Here is a 26,580-nt window from a genome sequence, read left to right as displayed (position 1 = left end):
TCTTTTATGATTCATGTTTGCTTATTACCGTGACACTAAGTGTTAAAGCTATTCTTGTACCCGCTGCACGCTAAAGTGAAGGCCTACATTACAAATCCAGACTATGGCCTTTTCTCAATTGGATTTGCTCAACCTCTGCGTCCTCTCTCCTCCATCCTTTCTCTCCTCTATTTGAGAAAAGGTCCAAAACTTATCGAGGAGAGGGAACGTGGACGAAAATGCGCTTGTATGAAATGAGACTCTCCTTCTCCGCTCGCGCTGCCAAGCAAATTTCGTTTACAGGGGTGGATCTCAAAATACATGTTTAAAGTGATAAAAACAAATTAAGTTAGTTGTGCAAGACATTTTAGAGATAAAATGACGTGTGAGGCTTGCAAGCCAAAGAACACCATCTCAACTGTGAAGCACGGGGGTAGCAGTATCATGTTGTGGGGGTGCTTTGCTGCAGGAGGGACTGGTGCACTTCACAAAGTAAATGCCATAATGAGGAAGTAAAATTATGTGGATATATTGAAGCGACATCTCAAGACATCAGTCAGGAAGTTAAAGCTTGGTTGCAAATGGATCTTGCAGATGGACCATGACCCCATGCATACTTACAAAGTTGTGGCAAAATGGCTTAAGGACAACAAAGTCAAGGTATTGGAGTGGCCATCACAAAGCCCTGACCTCAAACCCATAGAAAATGTGTGGGCAGAACTGAAAAAGCATGTGCAAACAAGGAGGCCTCTACAAGCCTGACTCAGTTACACCAGCTCTGTCAGGAGGAATGGCCCAAAATTCACCCAACTTGAGGGATGCTTGTGGAAGGCTACCCGAAACCTTTGACCCAAGTTAAACAATTTAAAGGCAATGCTACCAAATACTAATTGAGTGTATGTAAACTTCTGACCCACTGGGAATGTGATGAAAGAAATAAATGCTGAAATAAATCATCCTCTCTTCTATTATTCTGACATTTTACATTCTTAAGTGGTGATCCTAACTGACCTAAGACAGGGAATTTTTACTCTGATTAAATGTCAGGAATTGTGAAAAACAGAGTTTAAATGTATTTGGCGAAGGTGTATGTAAACTTCCATCTTGAACTGTACCTTTATTGTTTAATGAACATTTTGATCAAGTGGTAAACGGATCTTCATCACATAATGTAGATACTGACGTCATACACCAGACATCATTGAATTAGTCAAACAATAGCTTTTGTGGGAAACCAACAACCTGTTGAGGGAAGTCTGAAAACCTTCTGATATACAGTTGAAATCTAAAGTATACTGTATACTATAAGTGCTCAGATACAAACGTCATCTGCACAGTGCAGTTGACCTCTAGTCAACAACACCACACTAGGAATCAGTCAGGCCTTAGGCATTTAGGGAAAGGGCGATTCCTCGCCAGTTGTACAACTGAATATTTCAACTGAAATGTGTCTTCCACATTTAACCCAACCCCTCTGAATCAGAGAGGTGCGAGGGAGCTGCCTTAATCGACATCTACGTCTTCGGCGCCCGGGGAACAGTGGGTTAACTCAGGGGCAGAAAGACAGATTTTTACCTTGTCAGCTCGGGGATTCGATCCAGCAACCTAACCACTAGGCTACCTGGCACCCCATTTACGCTTTGGGCTGCCTTTCAACACCTCGTAATTGAATGTGCATGTACAAGTCTGTCTCTGTGGGTCCTAGAAAGAGTACTGTACGTCAGTCATACACATGGATGTGTATACCAAATAAAATCACCAACATTTACATGAGCTGCACACACGCCATGACTTCCATTGGACCAGACATGTCACAGCTCGGCTTACCATGGGATGCATTGACGATAAGTATCATACCTGTATCAGCTCTCAGTGTCCAACAAACCTCTTACTGGTTACCAACATGTTGAGGAAAATAGGCACTATTATACACACTGAACAAAAATATAAATGCAACAATCAACCATTTTAAAGATTTTAACTGAGTTACAGTTCATATAAGGAAATCAGTCAACTGAAATACATTTATTAGGCCCTAATCTATGGATTTCACATGACTTGGAATACAGATATGCATCTGTTGGTCACAAATATTATTATTATTATTTTTTTTTTAAGTGAGGTGATGGTAGAGGATGAATGGCACGAAAATGGGACTCAGGATCTTGTCACGATATCTCTGTGCAAATGTATTTGTTGTCTGTAGCTTATGCCTGTCCATACCATAACCCCACTGCCACCATGGGGCCCTCTGTTCACAAGGATGACATCAGCAAACCAGGCTGCTTATGGTACAGAAATGAACATGACATTTTCTGGCAACAGCTCTGGTGGAATATCCTGCAGTCAGCATGCCAACTGCACGCTCGCTCAGAACTTGAGACATGTGTGGCATTGTGTTGTCTGACAAAACTGCACATTTTAGAGTGGTCTTTATTGTCCCCAATACAAGCTGCACCTGTGTAATGATCATGCTGTTTAATCAGCTTCTTGATATGCCACACCTCTCAGGTGGATGGATTATCTTGGCAAAGGGGTAAAGAAGAAATGCTCACTAAGAGAGATGTAATTCAATATCTGCACCAAATTGAAGCGCAATAAGCTTTTTGTGTCAACGTAATATTTGGGGAATCTTGTATTTCAGCTTATGAAACCAAGACGTTTGGGCCAGACAGAATATGTGGGGATTTTCTTTAATCAACACCCACATAAAAAAAATACTATAGTATACTGAAGCAATAAGGCACAAAGTGGTGTGGTATATGGCCATATACCACAAAGGTGCCTTATTGCTGTTAACTGGTTACCAATGTAATTAGAACAGTAAAAAGTCATGTTTTTTCATTACTGTGGTATACAGTCTGATATATCCCGGCTTTCAGCCAATCAGCATTCAGGGCTCGAATCACCCAGTTTATATTATGGTAAAAACACTCATATTTACTGTAGTGTTTTTGCTGACTTTACTGTCATATTTACAGTTCACTTTAGTATTAATACTGTAGAAAAAGAACGGTAGTATTTACTGTAGTATTTTTGCTGGCAATACTATACTGCAGTATTTATTGTAGTGTTTGTGTTACTGTAGTATGTACTGTAGTGATTTTGCAGATATTACTATAATGTTTATTTTTTATTATCTTTGACATAGAAGTAGTCTCCTTCAAGAAATCTACTGGAGAAATACCAAAAGAGCAAATTTTCCATAACATGTATGTAGGTATGTAGGGCTGGGGTCTGAACGGATAGTTCAGAGCTTCTGCTCTTTTCTATAACCTGTAGGGAACACAATATATGGTCTATAATTGGCATGTAAGTTTCTCACTTCTGGGTGGCACAAATTGCGATATGGGGAAGGGGAATGGGCAGAGTTAAATACTGTAGAATTTCCTATAGTTAAACAAGTGTAGTGTTTTTGCGGACATTACTTAGTATTTACTACAGTGTTTTTGGATAATATTGTAGCATTTACTATAGTATACTTCAAAATTCTATAGTAAACACTACACGATCAAGGGATATGACAGTGTGTAATGTAGTATTCTACAGTATACTACACAATTCTATAGTAAACACTACACGATCAAGGGATATAACAGTGTGTAATGTAGTATTCTGCAGTATACTACACAATTCTATAGTAAACACTACACGATCAAGGGATATGACAGTGTGTAATGTAGTATTCTGCAGTATACTACACAATTCTATAGTAAACACTACACGATCAAGGGATATAACAGTGTGTAATGTAGTATTCTGCAGTATACTACACAATTCTATAGTAAACACTACACGATCAAGGGATATAACAGTGTGTAATGTAGTATTCTGCAGTATACTACACAATTCTATAGTAAACACTACACGATCAAGGGATATAACAGTGTGTAATGTAGTATTCTGCAGTATACTACACAATTCTATAGTAAACACTACACGATCAAGGGATATAACAGTGTGTAATGTAGTATTCTGCAGTATACTACACAATTCTATAGTAAACACTACACGATCAAGGGATATAACAGTGTGTAATGTAGTATTCTGCAGTATACTACACAATTCTATAGTAAACACTACACGATCAAGGGATATAACAGTGTGTAATGTAGTATTCTGCAGTATACTACACAATTCTATAGTAAACACTACACGATCAAGGGATATAACAGTGTGTAATGTAGTATTCTGCAGTATACTACACAATTCTATAGTAAACACTACACGATCAAGGGATATAACAGTGTGTAATGTAGTATTCTACAGTATACTACACTATTCTATAGTAAACACTACACGATCAAGGGATATAACAGTGTGTAATGTAGTATTCTACAGTATACTACACAATTATATAGTAAGCACATCACGATTGAGGGATCCAACAGTGTGTAGTACAGTATTCTACAGTTTACTACAGTAAGTCCTGTAGTATTCTATAATAAACTGTAGTATTTATTTCCATGTGGGCACTTTGCCAGCTGTTGTCTGCCGATTCTGTGGACAGGATTTACTGACCGTGAATGTTTTATAACAGTGTGCTGTTGGATTTGAATGGCTGAATTCAACACAGTTATCAAATCAGTAGCAGGCTTATAAGAGACGTGTCCACAACATCCATACAGCTGTAGTCATGGATCTGTTGGGAAATACTAGCCTCTGGGGAAAGGAGTCTGAAATACTTTCAGTCCCCTGTAGTGCAGCAGTAACAGCTTGTTATGGCACTAGTTCTACTATACCAAGGAAGAGGAAACCTCTCTCTACCAACTCACCCCTGGCAAATAGCTGAAACACCAGCCTGCAAATGAGTGGAAATCCTCTACACACCATACTCAAAAAATAATAATGTAAATACTGGAGATAATTGTTTTAAATGTCTAATAATGTTCTATATAAACATTTGCTTTTATTCCAAGTAATTCCATACTGTGTTTTTTTATTTATTTATTTTTAATCTGGGAGAATTTGAGGAAATTCTCCCCCTACAGATTCGCGATGAGGAGAGGCGTACTGAAAGACCCACTCCTTTCTCTTTTGCCTCGTGGTTTCTGCACAAACACGAGGCTGTCTCTCACATTCAGGATATACCTCTGGTAACACAACATCTTGGCAAACCACGGGGACAGGAAGGAAAATCTCTCTGATGTCAATTGGAATCTTAAATAGAGAGACACCTGAAACCCCACCTCTTTAAGGAATACCTAGGATAGGATAAGTAATCCTTCTCACCCCCCTTTAAGATTTAGATGCACTATTGTAAAGTGACTGTTCCACTGGATGTCATAAGGTGAATGCACCAATTTGTAAGTCGCTCTGGATAAGAGCGTCTGCTAAATGACTTAAGTGTAAATGTAAATGTAAATACTTCACCAAATATATGTCTAGTAAAACACACAGAAATATTCAAACATTTACCAGGCATTTGCTTAACTAGCATCTAACCGGATCTCACTCCGGACAGTCATGGTATCAACTAACTGGTCAATTGATGTAATGCATGCCTATAATATGGCTATTCTACACAATATACTATAGTACTTACTTATTTTACTGCTAATATACTACACAACAGGTCATATGCTAAAGGTTTTGTAAGCATTTAATATTGTTACAAAATGGTTTGCTTGCCTATACATTGTGTCAGATTAGTCTTGTAAAGTGCCTGTATCAACACCTTATCAACAAGCTGGTTGATTTAAACGTTCAGCATTTTTGAGCAGTCAACCCATTGAAATGTGAAATGATACCCGTGCGCCTGATCTACCCGTTTTGTCACATACCATCACGTTGCTGCCCTCCATCAGTCTATTTCAGTCATCCTCTGCCTTTCCCTACCTCTGCCAGTCCGTGTAATCCCCCTCTTTCTCCAGATTTCTCCTCCCCTCTCCAAGCCCCTCTCGCGCTCTACTGCCTCTACACATCATGCACCTCGTACACACGTTCCCTCTCTCCCCCCTTTCTCACCGGGTGTAACTCTACCCTGCGAGTTATATTTAGCACCGGTGGGACCCAACGTTCACCGCTACACACCTCTTACTCCCTCTCGACCTCTCACTATCCACCTGTCTGTCTGTCCCGGTGACCCAACTACACACCTCTTACTCCCTCTCGATCTCTCACTATCCACCTGACTGTCTGTCCCGTTGACCCAACGTTCACCGCTACACACCTCTTACTCCCTCTCGACCTCTCACTATCCGCCTGTCTGTCCGTCCCGCTGGCCCAACGTTCACCGCTACACACCTCTTACTCCCTCTCGACCTCTCACTATCTGCCTGTCTGATCCGTCCCGCTGGCCCAACGTTCACCGCTACACACCTCTTACTCCCTCTCGATCTCTCACTATCCGCCTGTCTGTCCGTCCCGCTGACCCAACGTTCACCTCTACACACCTCTTACTCCCTCTCCACCTCTCACTATCCGCCTGTCTGTCCGTCCCGCTGGCCCGTAAGGACTTCTGCAAGGGGAGTTTGGTTCGTGTGGGCGGCCCGCGACACCTGAGCATGTTCGTCAAGTGGAAAGCGAGCGCGTTTACAAAATATACAGAGAGAAATCGTCACAACGGCAGTGTCAGATTTGATCAACTCACTGCAAAACAGATTTCGCCTCAAGGAAGGCATCTGCTCGTAATCCTCATACCGGCTCTTTTTGTACCTCTCACAAGGAAGACCAGTCCCTGGACACACCTGTGAGGTGGATGATAGAGTGGATGAAAATCAGAGATAACAACATGAGAATAGATGAAGACGCCCCAGAGGGAGTGTTCTGTGACAACGTCAGGCTGTTACTGATCGCTTGGATAGATCAAACTCATAACGGTCCTGTTAAGAGTAAATCACGGTTAGCGGTTGCAGGGCCCTCCACTGCACGTCGGGCCTGACAATACCTTTAACTGTATCCACAATATTGCATGTCCTCAAGTGACAGCCCAATGGCAGCAGAAGAGACAAACATAAGAGTAGTAGTATTATGTAGTAGCAATAGTATTAGTAACAAATACAAATCTACCCATCTACTTTCCTAACCTGCGCTGTCTGCCTGCCTACCAGTCTGCTTTCCTCTGCCTATATGCAGGTCCGTCCATCTGCTAGTCCGTTTGTCCTAAAGACACATGACATCTACAGCAATAGGTCACATGACGGGGAAGGTTGGACAGTGTCGTGTGTCCCCACTCTTATGTCATATAAAGTCAAATGTAATACACACGAAGGTCTTCGAAAATATCCTCCAGTCTTACGGAGTATTAACCACGCACATTCTCCGCACGTCTGTCAACAACTCTCCACATAACTCGCTATTGTGCCTGGCAATGGCATCTAATTCGATTGGAACAGGAGGCCCCCTTGTGATCTCATTTCTTGATCCTCCACAGCACAATGACAAAGAGAACAGAAACAAACTCCCGCTCAAAAAAAGTGACACTTCTCAATATAGCCCGGCTCCCTGGGCGACAGTGTAAACACACGGTTATCACAGTCCACATGGCCTGTACTAACACACACAGGTCATGCAGTACATGCGTACACTGGTGGGCACACACACACACACACACACACACACACACACACACACACACACACACACACACACACACACACACACACACACACACACACACACACACACACACACACACACACACACACACACACACACACACACACCAGCATGTGGACAGACAGGCTAACAGCCTATGACCTTAGCCAAAGGCCCACGGTATAGTACTACCCTGTTAAATACAATACGCCACACCAATTTCCAGCAGGTGTTTCTTACAAATCCCCACCCCCCCAAAAAAAACATACTGAAAGTCTAATGGTTTAAGTCCCTCCAGATGTTTTGGAACACTCTGGACCCCGGGGTCATCTTAGACTACGTGACGAGCGGAGATTAACAAATATATTCCACATGCATGATCGGGTTACCCCCTTCCCACACCACACTGCTGTAAACCTAGATTTATCTCCATGGATGAAATCCCACAAACACATTCCTCCCAGGTCTATCGCAGAGCATGGAGAGGCACTTACAAGGAGGTCGTTGAACAGCAATCTATTTCTACGTAATAATGCATTATGCTTGTTGGTAATAAATGAAAGGAATTAAAGGTGGAGAGGATAATGAACAGGTGGCTGAGAAAACGAGAAAGAGAGAAAGAGCAAGACAGAAAGAGCAAGACAGAAAGAGAGAGAGAGAGAGAGAGAGAGAGAGAGAGAGAGAGAGAGAGAGAGAGAGAGAGAGAGAGAGAGAGAGAGAGAGAGAGAAAGAGAGAGAGAGAGAGTCAAGACCCTGACGGAGACTGAAGGTGTGGGGTCCTCAGACACACAGACACCTGTTGCCGGAGTCACGGACCTGCTAAGAGGTCTCCGTGACCACCGTTACCAGACAGCGTGTGTGTGTCCCCATGCTCCCTATGCACAGACCATAAAGAGCAGAGACGACCCGATATGTCATGCAAGAGATTGTGCAAGATTAAAGTCAGAGATAGAGATTCAAGTCATAGAGATAGAGAAAGTCATAGAGATAAAGTCATAGAGATAGAGATAAAGTCATAGAGATAGTCTGCTGCTGCGAAACGCAATATGAGAGAGCAAATGGAAAAAGATAAGAGATAGGTAGTGAGAGAGAGAGAGAGAGAGAGAGAGAGAGAGAGAGAGAGAGAGAGAGAGAGAGAGAGAGAGAGAGAGAGAGAGAGAGAGAGAGAGAGAGAGAGAGAGAGAGAGAGAGAGCGGAAGAGAGCGTGGGAGAAAGAACTGACCAGGGTCTGTTGGTATCTCAGAGCCTTCCTTTCCGACGCATCTGCGGCCATTGACACACTGTCACTGACCCAAAAATAAACCAGCTGTCTGTCTCAGCATTTCCAGCTCTGCGCCCGCGCCGGAGAGTGTGCGCATGCACACACACACCAGAGACACACACAGAGAGAAAAACTCTCACGCTCTCACACACACACATTCTCACACAGTGTAAGCGAGCCCTTGCAGCAGATCTCCCCACCACTCGGATTGCCCACCTCTGTCCCGGTAAGCAGTGCGTGTGAACTAACAGATACCTCACACATCCCTAACCTCCCCTCTCTCTATCCCGCTCTCTCCCTCGATCATTAGATGGGCTAATGGCGTACCCACCCTGTTGCCTGAGGCAACCCCCAAGACTTTGAGCACCTGTTAATTAGAATAGAGGTAGAGCAGGTAAAAGGGGAAAGACAGAAGGGGAGAGAGGTTCATTGGGCATGTCCTGCTGTGAGGGATGTTCCTCATTGGAGTTGGCACTGCAATATGATGAAGGCATAGTTTTGGCACAGACTGTACTTTTGGCTTCTTTGGTTTGGAGGGTTCAGGGTCCAGCAAGGATCAGGGTCTAGCATCTGCTACTGTCTGGGCCAGCAACTCTACTGTACAGTATTGAACAGTACACTATATAGAGAGCAGATGAGAATTGAGAAAAAAGATGTTGATATGCGGTGCCTGTCAAATAGAAAAACATCCATAACTCTGAAAAATATATCTCCAAGAAGTTTAAAGTGGAAATGTGTCACTTTTTGGGCGACCCGATCCAAATTCACAGAGAAATGTGAGTTATAGATCTATCATTCTACTTGAAAGCAAGTCTAAGAAGCAGTAGATATGTTCTAGGTGCGCTATTTCTATGCATGCCGTTCTTAAGTTTTGTTTTTGAGTCTTTTACTGGCAGTTTTGTACACCAGATTCAAACATACAGCAGATTGTACACCAGATTCAAATATATTTTTGAACGGTTTAGATAGTGTACAGTAGAGAATCATTGTACCATCTTGTTTTGTCAAACTGAAATTAGAGTTTTAGCAACCAGGAAATAGCAGAGAGATTTTTGAATAATGCAACTTTAAGGCAATACTGAACTTTGGGCCTCCCGGGTGGCGCAGTGGTTAAGGGCGCTGTACTGCAGCGCCAGCTGTACCATCAGAGACTCTGGGTTCGCGCCCAGGCTCTGTCGTAACTGGCCGTGACCGGGAGGTCCGTGGGGCGACGCACAATTGGGTTAGGGAGGGTTTGGCTGGTAGGGAAATCCTTGTCTCATCGTGCACCAGCAACTCCTGTAGCAGGCCGGGCGCAGAGCACGCTAACCAAGGTTGCCAGGTGCACGGTGTTTCCTCCGACACATTGGTGTGGCTGGCTTCCGGGTTGGATGCGCCCTGTGTTAAGAAGCAGTGCGGCTTGGTTGGGTTGTGTATCGGAGGATGCATGACCTTCGTCTCTCCCGAGCCCATACGGGAGTTGTAGCGATGAGACAAGATAGTAGCTACTACAACAATTGGACATCACGAAATTGGGAAGAAAAAGGGGTGAAAATTTAAAAAATACCATAATTTTTTTTTACTGAACTTCATTTTAAAAACGTGATTATCTTGGCATTTGAAATGAAATTAAAATGCCCAGAAAGGGGACAATTACTGAACTTCATTACTATGGTAGAGACAGGGAAAGCACAGGGGTTTTCATATCACAAGATGTTATCAGAGCATTTTAAAACAGCCCCTTTAGCGCTGAGGTTTTGGGTGTTTAAAGTAACTGTGAAGTGAAAATCTCACTTTTAAAAGTTCATATTCTGTTAATAACTCAAATAATGTTGTTGACTCATTCTACACTCGTATTCGTAGCCAGAGCATAAATTGGAGATTTTTATATATATTTTTTTAAATACACCTCAAACATGTATATCAAATAGATCATTTCAAAAATGCTTGCTATTTCCTCAGAGTATGATGTCATACGCCTCAGTTGGCTAAACCAGCGGTCAACATGCATTACTACATTTTTTTTTTTTAATGGCGAATACGCCGACACCATTAACACAGAAAAGCTGCTTTTTTAACATACATAATTAACATGTTTTGGAAAGAAAACTATTTCAATGATATTTTAAGTTAATTAGTAGTCATATTTCATAGAAATCTGCAAACACTGGACAGTTACTTTAACAGTCAACAGATGGACAGCAAGCAGTTCCCATGGGTGTTTTTCCGATGGTGTTGGAAAGCTGACGACTGATTACAAAACACAAAAGAAACCCCAACATGCCATTGCAAAGCCACTCACCCTGTATACAGTACCATACCACTGTAAGGCAGGGCAAACTTCTATTGCCTCATTCATGAGCTACAGTGACAGCGCACCAAAAGCCTAACACTACCTACGTTGCTTCCCCAACGCCCTCAGTGCCTGTGGTATTTGATAGGGGTGGATCGAGCAGTTTCACTTTGTAGAAAAGTCATGGAAATCGCAGGTGTTGAGTGGCCACTTGGGAGGCACGGTGAATCGACAACTCCTTTGACGGACACCGGCGATTAGGAGGAGACTAAAATAGTTGCGAGGGCATTGCGAACCCACACACACCGTAGCACTTTACACAATTAAAGAACACACACACACACACCAAAAGTTTAAAAACAGAACTCGCCGTGAAGAGGTGATGAGGTTGAGGAGGAAAAGGTGCAGCAAAGGGCAGGGCTAACCTGTGAGAATTACAAAGCAGAGAGACATGAGGAAAGAAAACACACAGCAGCAGAAGAGCGAGATTGACAGAGAGGCTGGGAAAGTGGGAGATGGCAAATATCACAAACTGGATTTATCACATATACTACTGCTTCTTATGAGGAGCTAATATCAAACGTGATTATACTACTGCTTCTTATGAGGAGTTAATATCAAACAGGATAATACTACTGCTTCTTATGAGGAGCTAATATCAAACGTGAGTATACTACTGCTTCTTATGAGGAGCTAATATCAAACGTGAGTATACTACTGCTTCTTATGAGGAGTTAATATCAAACGTGATTATACTACTGCTTCTTATGAGGAGTTAATATCAAACAGGATAATACTACTGCTTCTTATGAGGAGTTAATATCAAACAGGATAATACTACTGCTTCTTATGAGGAGCTTTGGATGCCGAGGACATAATACCATTACACAATACATGACATTCAGCCTTACACGGGGAGCATGCCACGTAGGTTGACACGATACAATTTGTGAAGAAATGTGCAGTTACAGTTCAAGCAAAGAGTCAAATACATTGTCGGCTAAAATACAAGGTCCAATATATTGAAACGTAAAAGTGTAACGTTCTGTATTATGTGCTGTGTATGGGTTGTGTATGGGTTGTGTGTGAGAAATGCATGTCAAAGATAAATGCAGTCAGGCCGGTTGAGTGACACACATACTTGTAAAGGGGTGAGGGAGGGAAAACGCAGAAATGCTGTCAGAATGTTTCTCCCTAACAATACTATGTGGAGGAGTGTACTGTGACCGCGACTAATTATTGTTACCCGAGGACAGTGACAGAAATAGGTGACAAAACAAAACACACCCTAAGCCTATATATACTTTGGTTGAACCACATCCAGGTAGACGGTAGTAGAGTCGGGTGACTTTCAAGTGTTGAGGTTATCCCTTTCCCTTTGATTTCTCCTTCATCTAGACAGGTTGTGACCTGAAATAAAGTAAGGTGAGAAGGTCATAGCATGGCTAACCAATTCGTTTCTACCACAGTCAACTTGTTGCCTTGTATGAGAAAGTTGGCAAGACAATGACATAACATTGTTGAGTAAATACAGGTCCCCCAAGCTAGGCGGCCATGTTGTAAGTAAAGGATGTTATTATAGTATTATACTCCTAAACATGACTGCAATAGACAAAGCAAATGGTTCTTTGTGGTGACGGTTTGATCAATTTTGCCACTTTGAACATTTACATTTTACAATTGCACAACAGCCAATCTATCCTCAAGCAAGAGGAATGAGAATTGGCCCAATCTCTGTCGTCTCAAGTTGACTCCAACTGCAGTTCCACCTAAGAAGCAAATGTCCAGGGAACCGTCAACGGGACCTCTACCTGTTCCATACAACCAGTTGTTGTGTTATCTCTGTGGTGACAAACGAAAAACAGGGGATGCGTCTGAAATGTCACCCTATTCACTATGTAGTGGGGCCCATAGGGCTCTGGTCAAAAGTAGTGCACTATATAGGGCATAGGGTGCCATTTCAGATACACACAGTCTCTTCCTACTATAGACCCTCATAATGACTTGTCCCATTGACCTGCCCTGAACCTGCCTACTAAATTTGAACAACAATATTCTGTCCACTTCCACTGTTGGCAGGAAGAGGTTATCAACGATTCCATTGGAGAATACTGGTCAGTCAGCCAGCCCGTCTGTCTTAACATTTTTCAAATGTCATGCCCAAATCATATGGAGATTTCCAACAGCGGTGTCATCAGAGAATGAACAGTGACCAATTAAAGTCAGACTGTGTGGTGACACTTATAAAGTGTAGTTGAATGTACTGTACCCAGGCCTAAATACCACCAATGATGCGGCATGTCATGTAAAATTTCTCCCAGTGTGAAAATGTTCCCGCTTCAATATTTGCACGCGCATCTCTTTATGTGGCTGAGCTCGTGCGGATGTTCTCTCACACCCTCCCGATAGACCTAAAAAAAACATCTCTTTATGTGGCTGAGCTCGTGCGGATGTTCTCTCACACCCTCCCTATAGACCTAAAAAAACATCTCTTTATGTGGCTGAGCTCGTGCGGATGTTCTCTCACACCCTCCCTATAGACCTAAAAAAACATCTCTTTATGTGGCTGAGCTCGTGCGGATGTTCTCTCACACCCTCCCTAGACCTAAAAAAACACATCTTTATGTGGCTGAGGTCGTGCGGATGTTCTCTCACACCCTCCCTAAAAAAAAAAAACTTCTGTGACCACGCGCATTTGCTTCACACATCTGCCAATCAACGGTGACCGGGATTATTGACTCTGACCAATCAGAAGCTTGTTGAGGCGTGAGGTCCCAGACTCGTGCGTCAAATATATATATTTTTTGCGATTGTAAAGACTTGGGCGGTATATTTTCATTTGACAGTGCATATATATCTGTTTGTTTGGTAACTAAACAAAAAAAGTTAACTGCACACTTCTTAGAACAACCCATCTCGACCAGTTTACATCTAATTATGCTAGCTAGCTAAATCGAGGGCGAGGGCGTGTGAGAAACATCTGCACGAGCTCAGCCACCCACACAGACACACGTGCAATTATTGACCGGGAACATTTTGAGGTTGTGAAATGTTGTACAACATGACGTCACAATCAGAACTATTTCACGCTGGGAAGATTTTTTTACATCATCCGGCATGCCCAACCCATCCAGGGTTTTACGTGATTAGGGCACATCCCAAATGCCAAGCGTGGTATAACACTAACCTTGCCATATTGTGCAGTCAGTGTGATTATACTGTAGCCATAGTCACATTACTGTATCTTAAATTGCCTCAGCATCAGCTCTAACCAGATACCATAGTTACTTGGGATTCCAATATCTAGAGTTAATCTAGGTTATTCACTCAGAAAGCAATCTCGCTGAGATTACATCAATAACACTAGCGCAGTCAAAACACATGTACACAGAATAACAAAAACATGTACCAGCGTTCAAAATACTCACATTGTCATCGTTATCGATGGGGGGTGAAAGTGCAAGACATGGAAATTGTATGACAAGTGTACAACTGTACAGTCTTTTTCCTTTTCCTAAAGTAGACATTGATTATCCTAGATCAGGGGTACTAAACTTTTACCCTACGAGGTCTGGAGCCTGCTGGTTTTCTGTTCTACCTGATCATTAATTGCACCCCCCTGGTGTCCCAGGTCTAAATCAGTGTCTGATCAGAGTGAAACAACGGGAAAAAAGGCAGTGGAATCAACTTTGAGATGGAGACAATGGACTCCAGATGTCTTTATTTATTTATTTTAAATTTTTATTTTACCTTTATTTAACTAGGCAAGTCAGTTAAGAACAAATTCTTATTTTCAATGACGGCCTAGGAACAGTGGGTTAACTGCCTGTTCAGGGGCAGAACGACTGATTTGTACTTTGTCAGCTCGGGGGTTTGAACTTGCAACCTTCCGGTTACTAGTCCAACGCTCTAACCACTAGGCTACCCTGCCGCCCTGTGTCATGTGTGACAGTAGAAGGTGTTGAATACTCCTTGCTGTGTCGTTACAGCCGAGGGCTTTATGAGGCTGCTGACCGGTGGTAATCTAATGATGATATCTGTGCGTTTGCTCGCTCCCACTCCTCAGGATGTCGTCCTACTCTGATGCTGATAATCAGTGTCAACCGGGGGACACCATCTGTGGTAAGTGCTCCTCTCTCATGATCCTTTTTCTCTACTTCTCCTGTGTCGCCTTGTCTTTGCACCTTCTCCAACTTATACCCACTAGCTGTTGGGTCTCCAAGCCAAAGGTATTGACATGAAACCACGAACCATGAACTTGGACTCTTTAGATCCGATAGACCAGTGTTACCCCCGCCCTGGTCCTCCAGTATCCTCAACAGCACACATTTGTATTGTAACCCTGGACAAGCACACCTGATTCAACTTGTCAACTAATCATCAGGCCCTCAATAAGGTGTTTGTCCAGGGTTACAACAAAAATGTGTAATTTTTATTTATTTATCCGTTATTTTACCAGGTAAGTTGACTGAGAACACGTTCTCATTTACAGCAATGACCTGGGGAATAGTTACAGGGGAGAGGAGGGGGATGAATGAGCCAATTGTAAACTGGGGATTAGTAGGTGACCGTGATGGTTTGAGGGCCAGATTGGGATTTTAGCCAGGACACCGGTAAGTGCCATGGGATCTTTAATGACCTCAGAGAGTCAGGACACCCGTTTAACATCCCATCCGAAAGACGGCACCCTACACAGGGCAGTGTCCCCAATCCCTGCCCTGGGGCATTGGGATATATTTAAGACCAGAGGAAAGAGTGCCTCCTACTGGCCCTCCTGTAATGATGGGGATACTCGAGGACCAGGGTCGGGAAACACTGTGATAGACAATGTTCTTGAAATAATAAGGAAATGTTTAACCAAGATACATTTAGCTGTCCACTGATACATTTCTGGGGCGTTTTGCTAATCTTCCCACCAGTGTAAAAATAAAAAGGTGGGCTTTAACATTCTGTCACAAACTGGTTGTCCATTTACTGAGATTCTATTGGTGCCGACATATGATCAACATGACAGTCAATTTTTACACAAGAGCTTTGTGTTTTAACCAAAACACACATTTCAAGGGGTATGCTATGTAAAGATCATTCATGCCATATTTATTCCATTTGAATCTGCCTAGGATGGAGACTTGTTCCCTTTCCCAGCCTTTACCAAACAGAGCTGTAATCAACCTGGTGGAGCCACTTCAACCGTCTAGAAACCATTTTGGATACATAAAACGCTACATAGATGGCATCAGGATACATAAAACACTACATAGATGGCATCAGGATACATAAAACACTCCATAGATGGCATCAGGATACATAAAACACTACATAGATGGCATCAGGATACATAAAACACTACATAGATGGCATCAGGATACATAAAACTACATAGATGGCATCAGGATACATAAAACACTACATAGATGGCATCAGGATACATAAAACACTACATAGATGGCATCAGGATACATAAAACACTACATAGATGGCATCAGGATACATAAAACACTACATAGATGGCATCAGGATACATAAAACACTACATAGATGGCATCAGGATACATAAAACACTACATAGATGGCATCAGGATACATAAAACACTACATAGATGGCATCAGGATACATAAAACACTACATAGATGGCATCAGGATACATAAAACACTACATAGATGGCATCAGGATACATAAAACACTCCATAGATGGCATCAGGATACATAAAACGCTACATAGATGGCATCAGGATACATAAAACACTACATAGATGGCATCAGGATACATAAAACACTACATAGATGGCATCAGGATACATAAAACACTACATAGATGGCATCAGGATACATAAAACGCTACATAGATGGCATCAGGATACATAAAACACTACATAGATGGCATCAGGATACATAAAACATTACATAGATGGCATCAGGATACATAAAACACTCCATAGATGGCATCAGGATACATAAAACGCTACATAGATGGCATCAGGATACATAAAACACTACATAGATGGCATCAGGATACATAAAACGCTACATAGATGGCATCAGGATACATAAAACACTACATAGATGGCATCAGGATACATAAAACGCTACATAGATGGCATCAGGATACATAAAACGCTACATAGATGGCATCAGACCTGTGAAATATAGATTAGAGGCACTGGTTTTATTAAGTACCAAACTAATATAATATAAAAGGACACAGCCTAGATTTGTCCAATAAAAGAAACACTCCTTTCCCACTTGCGTGCCCTATTAAAACACTGTGCCATATTATTCCCGTTGATCCGTTATACAGCGAAAACAGAAATGTGTTGCATTTGCTGTCCCAGTACTCGTATCCAACATGCACACAAGAACGGCTGGGAACAGCACAGGGTCTGCTGCATTGTCCGCTACATCGTCAGTCTACAGAGCAGCACAGTTTAGGGGAAAGATAGTTCAGGCTCTTCGGAAGATTTTAAGGAACAAGAAGAATGAATTTTTAAAAAACAGACTGTTCATTTCTTAACAGTTGGCTTTAAGCATTCCAGTTGCTTTGGGACGGCACACTGTAGGTAGACTTAGCCAATCAATCACGGTGTGGAGCATACACGTTGTACCACAATCTATACCCTATTCAGCATGCTATTTCCTGTTGCACTTAAAAGGCCCAGTGCAGTCAAACTAGATTGTCCTGTGCTTTAACAGTATATCTGCACACTATGAGGTTAGAATGATAGTGTCAAAATGATGATAATGCCCTTTCAGGTGTTTGAAAAGACTGCCTGAAATTTCAGCCTGTTTTGGTGGGATGGAGTTTTGGCCTTCCTGGTCACTTCGCCAGGTTGGTAAATAATTCAATTGACCAATAAGAGAGTTCCAAATCTCTGTGCCAAACCTCTCTCCCCTCTCCACTCAGACCATTCCTAGACAGTCCAAGCAAAAATCTTGCTTGAGAAATGGCTCTTTACTAAGACGCTATTTTTGATGCTTTTTGACAATTTCTTAAATTGAAAACAATCATAATAAGTTACTTAATTGTTACCCAGAAATGATTTGATTTTTAAAAAAAACACCGCATTGGACCTTTAAATGAAGGCAGTGTACACATTGTAAGTAGCTTACGAAATAAGATGATATGAATGAGGAGCACTAAATCACCCTGACAAACAGCAATTATGTGTCGGAAATACAGTACCAGTCAAACGTTTGGACACACCTACTCATTCCAGGGGTTTTGTCTTTATTTTTTACTATTTTCTACACTGTAGAATAATAGTGAAGACATCAACATTATGAAACAACACATATGGAATCATGTAGTAGCCCAGAAAAAGTGTTAAAGAAATCCAAATCTATTTTATATTTGAGACTCTTCGAAACCCTTGAATGAGTAGGCGTGTCCAAACGTTTGACTAATACTGTGCATTCCTATTGGCATGTACTGTTGTTGCTACCTCAAGTGTATCATACTCAGGTTTCTCAGACCACACCTGCTTGCTTTGTACTATAGTGTTGACATAGACATCACAGAACACAAAGATCACCATTTCAGGGAGACAGACATAATGAATAGTATTGAAAAGTCATCCTCAACCATTTCCATTCTATACTTCATTGGTTCTTTTTCACTCTATTTGTTGCCCAATGTGATTCAGAAATGTTGTCCTTTCCCAGCACAGGGTCAGCTGTAGCAGGTTAGACGTTAAGTGCCTTGTTAAAGTGCCCAACGGTAGTAATACTCTAACTCTGACATTGGTCTCTCTCGCTCTCCGTCTCGCAGAGATCACAGTGTACAAACAGGAAGTCATCATCGTGCCCATCCTGCTCCTTGCGAGCTTCCTGGTCACTCTGCTAATCGTTCTCCTGATGAGGTGCTGCCCTGGAAAGGGAATCCGCGGACGACCCAGCGTAATCCTAGCCCGACCACACAGCACCCGAAGGTTGAGCGCACACGCACTGAGGCAAAGTGCCAGACGGAACGTACAGGGCATTGAGGGTAAGTTGGTGTGCACATTGATGTCGTGCCAATGAGCTTGACTGATGAGTCAGCATACTTGTATCTTCCCACTCTGTACAAGTCTTTCTAGATAGATGGGTTGCTTCCGGCAATGTATTGACTCTCCAGCTCAATGCGTCTTTACACGTTGTGTTGTCAGTTGGGACAGAGAGGATGAGTCAGAAACAGGATTCGCGTCACCGGTAACGTTACTGCCCTATTTTAAACATGAGCACAATTCCCGCCTGCATTTTAAGCCCCTCCTACCCAAACTCATGATTTGTTGGGAGTTTTTTATTTTTTGTCTGAAGTGGACCCTCCCCTGAACACTTTCCTTCCAAGAACTTGTGCCACTGTTGCCTCATTTCAACATGGAAATGTGGGTAATATTTGGTTTGAGACGTTGATCAATGAAATTAAGCTTTATTCACCCAATCAAAAAGACAAAATCTTGTTGAATTCCCAATGTGTTTTCACTGTGCTTTCAACCATCTAAAAGCATGATCAAATTCCAATGGAAAAACATTGTCAGATTTTTTGGGGTTTAGTTGTCATCTAAATGTGTTATCACTGCACTTTCAACCGTTTAAAAACGGAACAAAGTTCAAAATGGGAATACAATGTCAGATATTTTGCATTTATACAACAACTTAATGTATTTTCACTGTGCTTCCTCTAACAGCACAACCAAATGACCTGGATTGCAGTTAAGATTACATTCAAATACAATAGTGCGAGTGATCAATGCTGCTCAAGATTCTTCCCAGATTATTATAGATCTCCACAGACCTGGGAACAATGCATGCTATCTTGAACATGCGCACTATCTATCATTTCATAAGAAGACATTTATAGTTACAGCAGGCTAACTTCAAAATGTGGCCATGGATGTGTTACTCATTTTAAAAGGTTGAATAAATACTGCTACATTACTTTGTAAGATAGGCTATTTAGTGTATTGCAAAAGTAATATTGAGTTGTGTTTTGGTTGACAATGCAGCCAAATATCAACATTTTAAAGGATTTCTAAAGCTTGCATAGTTTCATCTGAGCCACTGGTTTAATCCCTATTCCTTCACTTCGTTAAAATTTTGCTTTAGTTAGAAATGTGAATCCAACATATAAATCAAATGTATTTATAAAGCCCTTTTTACAGCAGTAAGCATTTACAAACTTTGTGAAGCACATCCTTAGTCAATTGCTAAAGCACAATGATTGCCATATTGTTTATTTTAGACTTAATGCCGTGGTGTAAAGTACTTAAGGAAAAATACTTTAAAGTACTACTTAATTCTTTTTTGGGGTATCGGTACTTTACTATTTATATTTTTGACAACTTTTACTTGACTATATTCCTAAAGAAAAGTATATGCACTTTTTACTGCATACATTTTTCCCTGACACCCAAAAGTGCTCGTTCCATTTTGAATGCTTAACAGGACAGAAGATGGTCCAATTCACACACTTATCAAGAGAACATCCCTGGTCATCCCTACTGCCGCTGATCTGGTGGACTTACTAAACACATGTTTGTTTGTAAATTGTGTTGGAGTGTGACCCTGTCTATCCATAAAAATAAAAATAAATATGTGCCATCTGGTTTGCTCTCTCGTCCTGACCATAGAAAGCCTGTATTTTCTATGGTAGAGAAGGTCAGGGCGTGACTAGGGGTATTAGTCTAGTTTCTTATTTCTATGTGGGGCTCTAGGTTTAATTATCTATGTTGGGGTTTGTGTATGATTCCCAATTGGAGGCAGCTGGTAATCGTTGGTCTCTAATTGGGGATCATATTTAAGTTGCATTTTTCCACCTGTGGGTTATGGGATATTGTTTGAGTTACTGTGTTTTGAGTTAGTGCACGTAGCACCTCTAGTCACAGTTCGTTGTTAGTTTATTGTTTAGTTGTTGCTAAGTTTCACTGTTAAAATATTATGTGGAACTCAACATACGCTGCTGCGCCTTGTTCCGTCTCTACACACAAATGTGACATTTGCTTAATATAAGGATTAAAAAAATTATTAGTACTTATATTTTAGCAACTACATTTACTTTTTCAAACCAAATACTTTGACTTTTACTCAGTACTATTTTACTGGGTGACTTTCACTTTTACTTGAGTAACTTTCTATTAGGGTATCTATACTTTTACTCAAGTATGACCATTGGGTACTTTTTCCACCACTGTTTTAATGTAAATGTTTGCCAAAACTAGACTAACTCCTGGCATGTATTTATCTACTGGATTATGGTGTATTTATCTACTTTAAAAAGCGTACATAGGCAGAGACTGATTTTTGTTTTATAATGCATGAGTTGCATCTCTAGGTCTGAGGAATTTCATATATATATAATTTGATGTGTATTACCCATCTGTTCACCTGCAGCTCCTCCTGAGCTGAACCCACTGGAGCATGAGGAGTTACCTATGGGCACTCCGACCTGGCGTGACGCCCCAGACACCTTTTCAGCAGTACCGGAGACGCCCAGAGAGAGGCAGCATGGCTCTTTCAACCTAGTCACTCCGCTGCCCCTGTCCTTTGTCAAACCGAATGACTCTGTCACCCTCTGCCGGGCAAGGATGGACAACAGAGATGTGATTCTACGGACACTTAAAGGTAACATTCTTTGATATACATTGGAGTTATAAAATAGACGCTCCCATCCAGAGACTGACAGTCAGTGTATTGTAAGACCTTCAGGCTTATGAGTATAAAACCTGAAATGTTGGGGATGTTACCTGGTCTTGGTGTCACGATGACATCTGATCGATATTCAAATCAACAGACCTAGGCCAACCCATAACAAAAATGACTACATTTCCCTTCAGTAGCCTACTGACAGATATAGAAGGAGAAAAAAGTGTGTTTGAGGGGATCCGTTTGAGCAAAGCGAGGCACAGAACCACTAGTCTTGATAACACATTGAGTAGTTATGAGGGATGTTAGGTCATTTGTAGATCAGTGATTCTACGCAGTCCAACTGCAATGTAGTAAATCTCAACATGCACCTGTTCTCCCCCAGAGACGGCTGATGCCAGCGAGCGCCAGTCCTTCCTGGGCTTTGCCTCGTTTCTGTCTGAGCTGGGGCCCCACCCCTTTCTGCCTGGTCTGATAGGCGTGCTCTCCCTACGTACCCCCCTCATCACCGTGATGGAGGAACTGGAGCACAGGGACCTGCTGGGGTTCCTATGGAGGTGTCGACAGGTATGGTACTCCCATAGAGATGGATAGAGGACCCAACTTTATATCTATGACCGCGTGGGCAGCGCCATTGAGGCTACCGCCCATAGAAATCCCCACCCAGTTGACTACTTTAAAATGGGTGAAGCACAGTGGAAGCCCTCAATGGCAATGCCCATGCTAAAATGGCTTATATCCATGATGAGTCCTCTATATAACTATATGGGTACTCCTACATTGCCAAATAGCTGGGGATGTTCAATAGGGAGAACACTGTTTTAAACAGAGTGAAACGAAGAGGTAGCCTACTTGAACTTGTCCCGAAGAAAGATTGTTTCACCAAAACGTTTTGCTCCAGACTGGAGTATACTGACCATGATGCTGATGTGTTATAGGGACGGGTCTTAGCCAGAGATCTGCCTTGCACAACCTTTAGGTAAATCGTGAATTGTCGCCTGGTTTGCCTGAACATTCGAGTTGTACGTGGATCTCAAGAGGCTGCGCAAACACTCTGTAATCATTTAGACTACAGTGAATATGGACGTGACCATTAGTGATAGTGAGAATGGAGACTCACAGTGCTGTTTCTTGGCAGGACACAGGCGGGGAGTCCCCATGCGACATCACAGAGAAGCGCATCTTCACCATGGGAGGACAAGTGGCTTCTGCTCTGGTTGGTCTCTCTCTCTCTCTCTCTCTCTCTCTCTCTCTCTCTCTCTCTCTCTCTCTCTCTCTCTCTCTCTCTCTCTCTCTCCTTTCCATCCATCTCTGTCCGTATGTCTACAATTGAAAATGATAGTTCAAGTTGAGTGCATATGCTATGAAAATGTCGATCTAACGATTCCATCTTTCTTATTCAGAACTGTGTAAGCACTTTGTGACAACTGCTGAATTAAAAGGGTTAATGCATGCATATAATTTTAATTTTAGAGCCAATAGTTTTACCTCATCAAGTCGTGTGTTTAGGGAAAACTCCTGGCCTTGACCTACTTGATTTGTCTGTATGAATGGCTTTTACATGCTTGAATGTCCCATAGCCATTGTAAAACAGCATCCTCCTTATTTGTGCATTCAGGAATACCTGCATGGTCAGAGCTGTATCCATGGCAACGTTGGAGCTCGGAGCGTGTTGGTTGGCAGAGACCTGACAGCTAAACTGTGGGGATTGGGTCCAGCATACCGCAGGAAAACACAAGCAGGAACTCCAGGAGAGCTGGAGAACACCGAGACGAGGAAGTGGCAGGCTCCAGAAGTATTGGCAAGGAGACTTGTCAGTCAAAGCAGTGACGTGTAGGTCGCCAATCTGATTGGACATATAATATGAAAAAGTCATGAGACTTTTAACGTTGACAGTGATCTCTCTCCAACCATCCTTTTTTTTACAGCTGGTCTTTTGGTATCCTGCTCCATGAAATGGTGACACTCGGTAAATGCTTTTCTAAATAAATAAATCTATCATTACCGGCCTGTTAAACTGTTACAACCACCACAAATGTTATCCCAGGGATATAATGTTTATCATGTACACGCACCCCTAATAATCTCATTGAATCCTCCACTTTCTAGGTGACCCACCATTCCCTAAAGTCATGGCCAATGATCTTCTCCAATACCTCCAGAGAGGAAAGACTCAGAAGAGACCCGCTAATTGTTCGAACTCACTGTAAGCGACCACATTAAGTCATAATCCGTTAATAATGACCTAGTATACCACAGAAAACATATAACAGTACTAGTTCTTAGACAGTGATAGAAGTGGCCACAATGATCCCCACAAAAACAGTTAAAATTGGTTCCAAAAGCTACTGTACCTTTTTCAGGTATTCCATAATCAAGTCCTGTGGCCAGTTCGCTCCACACGAGCGCCCTGCATTGGCTGAAGTGGTCCGGAAGCTTCAATCAGGAGAGAAGAGTGCCAACGATAGGCCAGTTCTTCGAGTGCCTGGACCACTGGACATTGAGAAGTACCTGCACGAGGCGGGATATGGAGAGGCCTACAATTACACTGTTCTCTGATTGGTCTCCTGGGCTTCTTGTTTAAATCTAGGTCATAAATTCAGTGTCGCTTTTTCACATTACCGTGACGACTGCTGGAAGAGCGTTTCAAATGTCAAAACACCAAATCTTGTTTTTCTTTAGGTGCCATACTATCCTCAATACAATGTGAGAGACTGAAGAAACACTCAGGTATAAGGACATAACTATACTGAACAAAAATATAAACGCAACACGCTACAATTAACAATTTTACTGAGTTACAGTTCATATAAGGAAATCAGTCTATTGAAATGAACGAATTAGGCGCTAATCTATGGATTTCACATCACTTGGCAAGGGGCACAGCCATGGATGGGCATAGGACCACCCACTAGGGAGCCAGGCCCAGCCAATTATAATGAGTTTTTCCCCATAGAAGGGCTTTATTACAGATAGAAATAATCCTCAGTTTCATCAGCTGTCTGGGTGGCTGGTCTCAGATGATCCCACAGGTGAACAGGCCAGATGTGGAGGTCCTGGGTTGGCGTGGGTACATGTGGCCTGCAGTTGTGAGCCCGTTTGGACTTACTGCCAAATTCTCTAAAATTATATTGGAGGTGGTTTATGGTAGAGAAATTAACATTAAATGATCTGACAACAGCACTGGTGGACATTCCTGCAGTCAGCATGCCAATTGCACCTGCCCTTAGAACTTGAGACATCTGTGTTGTGACAAAACTGCACATTTTAGAGTGTCATTTTATTGTCCCCAGCACAAGGTGCACCTGTGTAATGATCATAATGTTTAATCAGCCACATCTGTCAGGTGGATGGATTATCTTGGAAAAGGAGAAATGCTCACTAACAGGGATGTAAGCAAATGTATATTTTTGTTCAGTATGTATATACAAAAGCAATCTGCTTTTTCCATGACAGACATAGGTGAACGCTATGATCCTCTTTGATGTCAATTGTTAAATCCACTTCAATCAGTGGAGATGAAGGGAAGACAGGTTAAAGAAGGATTTTTAAGCCTTGAGACAATTTAGATATGGATTGTGTATGAGTGTCATTCAGAGGGTGAATAGGCAAGACGCAAAATGTAAGTGCCTTTGAATGGGGTATCGTAGTAGGTGCTAGGTGCACTGGTTTGTGTCAAGACTGGCAATGCTGGGCACAGTGGTCTAAGGCACTGCAGTGCCACTTGAGATCCTGGTTCAAGTCCAGGCTCTGTCGTAGCCGGCCGCGACCGGGAGACCCATGGGGCGGTGTACAATTGGCCCAGAGCCATCCGGGTTAGGGGAGGGTTTGGCCGGCAGGGATGTCCTTGTCCCTAGCGACTCCTGTGTTGGGCCAGGTGCAGTGCATGCTGACACAGATGCCAGATGCATGGTGTTTCCTCTGACACATTGGTGCGGCTGGCTTCCGGGTTAAGCGGGCATTGTGTCAAGAAGCAGTGCGGCTTGGTTGGGTTGTGTTTTGGGGGACGCACGGCTCTCGACCTTCGCCTCTACCGAGTTGCCGTGATGAGACAAGACTGGATACCACGAAAAAGGGTAAACGTTTTTTTTAAGATTACAAAAAAATAAAAGAACGACAATGCTGCTGGGTATTTCTTGCTCAACAGTTTCCACCGTGTGTATCAAGAATGGTCAACCACCCAAAGGACATCCAGCCAACTTGACAACTGTGGGAAGTATTGGGGTCATCCTTGTGGAACGCTTTCGGCACTTTGTAGAGTTCATGACCAGGACGAATTGAGGCTGTGCTGAGGGAAAAAGGTGTGGGTGCAACTCAATATTAGGAAGGTGTTCCTAATGTTTGGTATAATCAGTGTATGTATGTATGTATATATATATATATCCACTGTCTATATACTGAATATCTATGTGGCTCCAACGGAAAACCAAATGAACCTTCCCTGCAGGCTACAATGCCAGTGTGTTCCAATGCCCCACTTGGGTCTCTCTCCCACACTAGCAGATATATAATTCTACATGTAAACTGTGGCCACTCACACTTTAACCCTTTAAACAACCATCAGTCTGCAATTTAGTCAATTAGAAATGGCTGAGTTTCTCATCATCATAAAATCTAGCCCAGCAGGGAAGGGAAAATCCACTCAATCTTTTGGTATCCCCCCCCCCCCCTCCCTCCCCCCATTAGTCCACTTTTAATACAGTCCCAAGATGTTTTGCATGTCAGCAGTTTTGAAGATATTCAAGAAGTGTCACCAGCCACATCATCATAATGATGCATCATACATGTATATCGTATATATCACTTGATTGTCCCTTTGAGGTATCTGTCGTACCACAAAGCAAAGTGATCCTTTCTTTATGTTCTTAGTTGAGCCGGGATCCCTGCCTAACAAACGTGCCTTAACAAAC

General features: G+C 42.3%; 2 protein-coding genes across 4 annotated transcripts in view; one reads left to right on the top strand and one right to left on the bottom strand.

The window, feature by feature from the left end:
• The window catches only part of LOC124013374 (chloride channel protein 1-like), a 39,240-nt gene extending 30,449 nt beyond the window's left edge, over positions 1-8,791 (bottom strand). Inside the window, exon 1 of the mRNA XM_046327678.1 lies at positions 8,741-8,791. Within this exon, the coding sequence (XP_046183634.1) occupies positions 8,741-8,791 (51 nt within the window). The remainder of the gene's footprint in view (positions 1-8,740) is intronic.
• Positions 8,792-11,360: 2,569 nt separating this feature from the next.
• LOC124013038 (tyrosine-protein kinase STYK1-like) lies at positions 11,361-24,889 on the top strand. Of its 3 annotated transcripts, none has more exons than XM_046327156.1 (10): positions 11,361-11,715; positions 15,118-15,173; positions 18,819-19,034; positions 21,419-21,649; positions 22,056-22,237; positions 22,809-22,886; positions 23,289-23,503; positions 23,599-23,639; positions 23,780-23,876; positions 24,034-24,889. In XM_046327156.1, exons 2-10 carry the CDS (start codon positions 15,119-15,121, stop codon positions 24,227-24,229), a joined length of 1,311 nt encoding a protein of 436 aa, XP_046183112.1. In that variant the 5' UTR covers positions 11,361-11,715; position 15,118; the 3' UTR covers positions 24,230-24,889. The 3 variants fall into 3 exon arrangements, with proteins under 3 accessions (XP_046183112.1, XP_046183113.1, XP_046183114.1); XM_046327157.1 differs by lacking the exon at positions 11,361-11,715 and adding an exon at positions 11,725-11,756; XM_046327158.1 differs by lacking the exons at positions 11,361-11,715; positions 15,118-15,173; positions 18,819-19,034 and adding an exon at positions 20,881-21,017.
• The last annotated feature ends 1,691 nt before the right edge of the window (positions 24,890-26,580 follow it).

This window comes from Oncorhynchus gorbuscha, linkage group LG24 (assembly GCF_021184085.1).
Source record: "Oncorhynchus gorbuscha isolate QuinsamMale2020 ecotype Even-year linkage group LG24, OgorEven_v1.0, whole genome shotgun sequence".
NCBI lineage: Eukaryota > Metazoa > Chordata > Actinopteri > Salmoniformes > Salmonidae > Oncorhynchus > Oncorhynchus gorbuscha.
The sequence above is the reverse complement of the archived record's forward strand: the minus strand, read 5'-3'. Positions and strand labels throughout refer to the sequence as shown.

Bases quoted from the DNA above. Each gene is read 5' to 3' on its own strand.
- LOC124013038 (XM_046327156.1), top strand. From the start codon at position 15,119: ATGTCGTCCTACTCTGATGCTGATAATCAGTGTCAACCGGGGGACACC. The intron at 22,238-22,808 runs GTATGGTACTCC...GTTTCTTGGCAG, and splicing joins TCCTATGGAGGTGTCGACAG to GACACAGGCGGGGAGTCCCC. The intron at 23,877-24,033 runs GTAAGCGACCAC...TACCTTTTTCAG, and splicing joins GCTAATTGTTCGAACTCACT to GTATTCCATAATCAAGTCCT.